The sequence below is a fragment of the Eutrema salsugineum genome, unplaced genomic scaffold (genome assembly GCF_000478725.1).
Source record: "Eutrema salsugineum unplaced genomic scaffold, Eutsalg1_0 scaffold_17, whole genome shotgun sequence".
In the NCBI taxonomy this organism is placed as follows: Eukaryota; Viridiplantae; Streptophyta; class Magnoliopsida; order Brassicales; family Brassicaceae; genus Eutrema; species Eutrema salsugineum.
In genome coordinates this window covers 3,304,410-3,306,988 of record NW_006256852.1, presented here as the reverse complement: position 1 = coordinate 3,306,988, position 2,579 = coordinate 3,304,410, and the positions used below count along the sequence as shown (strand labels likewise).

Genomic DNA, 2,579 nt, shown 5'->3' with positions numbered 1-2,579 from the left:
AAGAATTGCCTAGAACGGCTAGGGTTTTTACTCAACCCTCTTAAAGATACTATTACATTTGACGTTTAAATTTGAGTAATATGAATGTTGTTTAAGTGTGGAACTTTGCTATAATGCTCAAAGTGCTCCGTTGTAGATAAAAGAACTAAGTACAAAGTTTTTGTTTTTTTCGTTTAGACTAAGTACAAAGTTATGTACTAATATACTATGATACTGGCACTAACAATAAATTATCAAAAAACTAACTAACTTGATGCAAATTTAAGGTTCACATTACATATGAATCCACTCACATGAGCATATCAATATTTATAGTTAGGAATATATGATGAAAACACATGTAACTAAACCAAGTTGACTTTTTTATAGTTATTCAATATACAATACAAAATTCTCCTCCCATAACCAGCCTTGAACGATCTCTCCAGAAACAGACTTCAATTTAATGTCATGTTTGCAGAAGTTTTTCTGATTGGAACGACCTATATGCCAAAGTAACAAAACGATCAATAAACTCGTCATATTCGGTAATATAATAAAAACTAATTGGTGGGGAGATGTTACCTGATCAGTACTCGACGATTCACTCATCACCGTCTTCATCTTCTTGGAGCTTCCGTTTTCGCCATTTGTTACTTCGTTAACAAAGTTCTGGTCAGATACCTCTGTTTTGAGAAACATCAGAGACAAACATAAAACAGTTTTAGTTTACAAAAATTCTAAACAAAATATCCAAAGAGAGGAATTAAACTTCCGCATACCTTCTCCAATGCTGATTTGATCCCGGTCACGCGAATGAGAGCAGCCTTCCCGTAAGATCTGCTTGAGACTCGAGGCTGAGCCAGAGCTGCATATGACTATTCCTTTCTTCTCATTTGAGCTCACCACTTGGTTCTCGAGCTCATCCGTTACAGGACTTTGAGTCTTGGGTAAAGGTTTATAGTGCTTGATCCATGGACTTCTAAGAAACTCGTGAGAACCACCACCACCACCACCGTGTCTTCCATTGATGCGATGTTCAGGTTGTTTCACATTCATCTTCTGCCAGAAACCATCACGAAGAACCTTGAACTAGTATCAAAACAAAATATTGACATGACTAAATTCGATAAATCACAGAAACTTATGAACCCTTAGGAGTATAAAGCAAGATATCAAAACAGAGGAAAACAGAGGAAAACAGAGGAAAACGTCTCATACCTGTTCATCAGAAGGTTTCCTACCGCTACTGAACTGAACATCCGGTACAGTCTCCTTGTTCGAATTCGAACCCAGCGAACCGAGAGACTTATAAAGCTGATGTACAAATGAAGCTTCCATGGATTTAAGATACAAGCTATGCTTCTCATCAGTCCATTCTATAGGCATATACTCTTTTCCCGCAGAATACTACAAACATTTTACAAAAAAAGTAATTAGCAATTAGAAACTAATTAATCTCAATGAATACACATTTCGCAAAAAAAAATTAGCATTTTGTTTCAAAGAACAACTCAAATTATTCGTAGAAAACTAATAATGTTTTTAAAAAAATACTAATATGCAGATATCTGTATAGACGAAGCATGATTAACAAAAAAAACAGGTGACTACTTCGTTTTGTGAACTAAATTTAGAAGTAAGAACTGCAATTAAAGATTATTCACTAATGGATATGATAATCTAACCATTTTTGTTCGACATTTGTTCCGATAAACTCCTCAGTGAATTCACTCAAAAACACAATACCACCATTAAAACCGGCGAAATTTTTAGCAAATTTAGATCTGAACAGTGAAAACGACGGAGATTCCGGCGAAGAAACAGACATGCAATAAGAAAAAAGCAGAAAAGACATGAAATATACCATGGAAGAGGTCGTCTCTTCCTCCACGGAAGAAGCACCGTCGGAATCGGAATCATCGGAGCTCCGGCTAAAGCTCCCTCTGTAATCACCTACCATTGGCAATCTTGTGGAGGAAGAGGAGAGAGAAAGAGAGAGAAAATATCCGAAGAAAGAGAGAGAGCAAGAAGGTGGAAAAAGAGAACAAAGAACGGTACAGTTGTAGACGCTTTTACACGTGGTAAGAGTGACACGTCATCACCGGTCAATTTGGCGGAAACGAGTTTAGATATTTTTCAAAAAAAAATATCAAAGATATTTTCTACCAGTACAAAATATCTTCACACCGTCTTTATTATATAGTCCCTTTTTTATTTTTAATAATTTATTGTGGGCCAGGCTTGCCTCATGTTTTTTTATAAGACAATCAATCTCTGTTATTCATCATTTCTTATCCAATGGGATTAGAGGCGACTCATTCTCGAAATCTCTCATAATAGCATAAAAAGCTTTTGAGATTGCCCTTTTTGGACGGCTTTTTATAAGATTGTTTATAGGGGATCCACTTTTCGTTAAAATCAGTGATCTATAATATGCTATGCGGTTGACGGGTTGAGCAATGAGCATCGTATAGCATCTAAACTTATATACAACTGCATATATATAAAGTATATAGTCCTCTATTCTGAATTAAATAATATTTAAACATTGTGCACACAGATTAAAAAAATCTTGTATAATACCATTTATAATATTT

General features: G+C 35.2%; 1 protein-coding gene across 2 annotated transcripts; it reads right to left on the bottom strand.

Moving 5' to 3' along the window:
- Positions 1 to 254: 254 nt before the first annotated feature.
- Positions 255 to 2,022, bottom strand: LOC18020596. 2 transcript variants are annotated; one of them, XM_006403268.2, is made up of 5 exons: positions 1,847 to 2,022; positions 1,201 to 1,389; positions 762 to 1,071; positions 565 to 665; positions 255 to 482 (listed from the first exon to the last, which is right to left on the bottom strand). In XM_006403268.2, the coding sequence occupies exons 1-5, from the start codon at positions 1,940 to 1,942 to the stop codon at positions 438 to 440; spliced, it is 741 nt and encodes a 246-aa protein (XP_006403331.1). In that variant the 5' UTR covers positions 1,943 to 2,022; the 3' UTR covers positions 255 to 437. The 2 variants fall into 2 exon arrangements, with proteins under 2 accessions (XP_006403331.1, XP_024013279.1); XM_024157511.1 differs by having other exon boundaries at positions 762 to 1,041.
- Between the last annotated feature and the right edge of the window lie 557 nt (positions 2,023 to 2,579).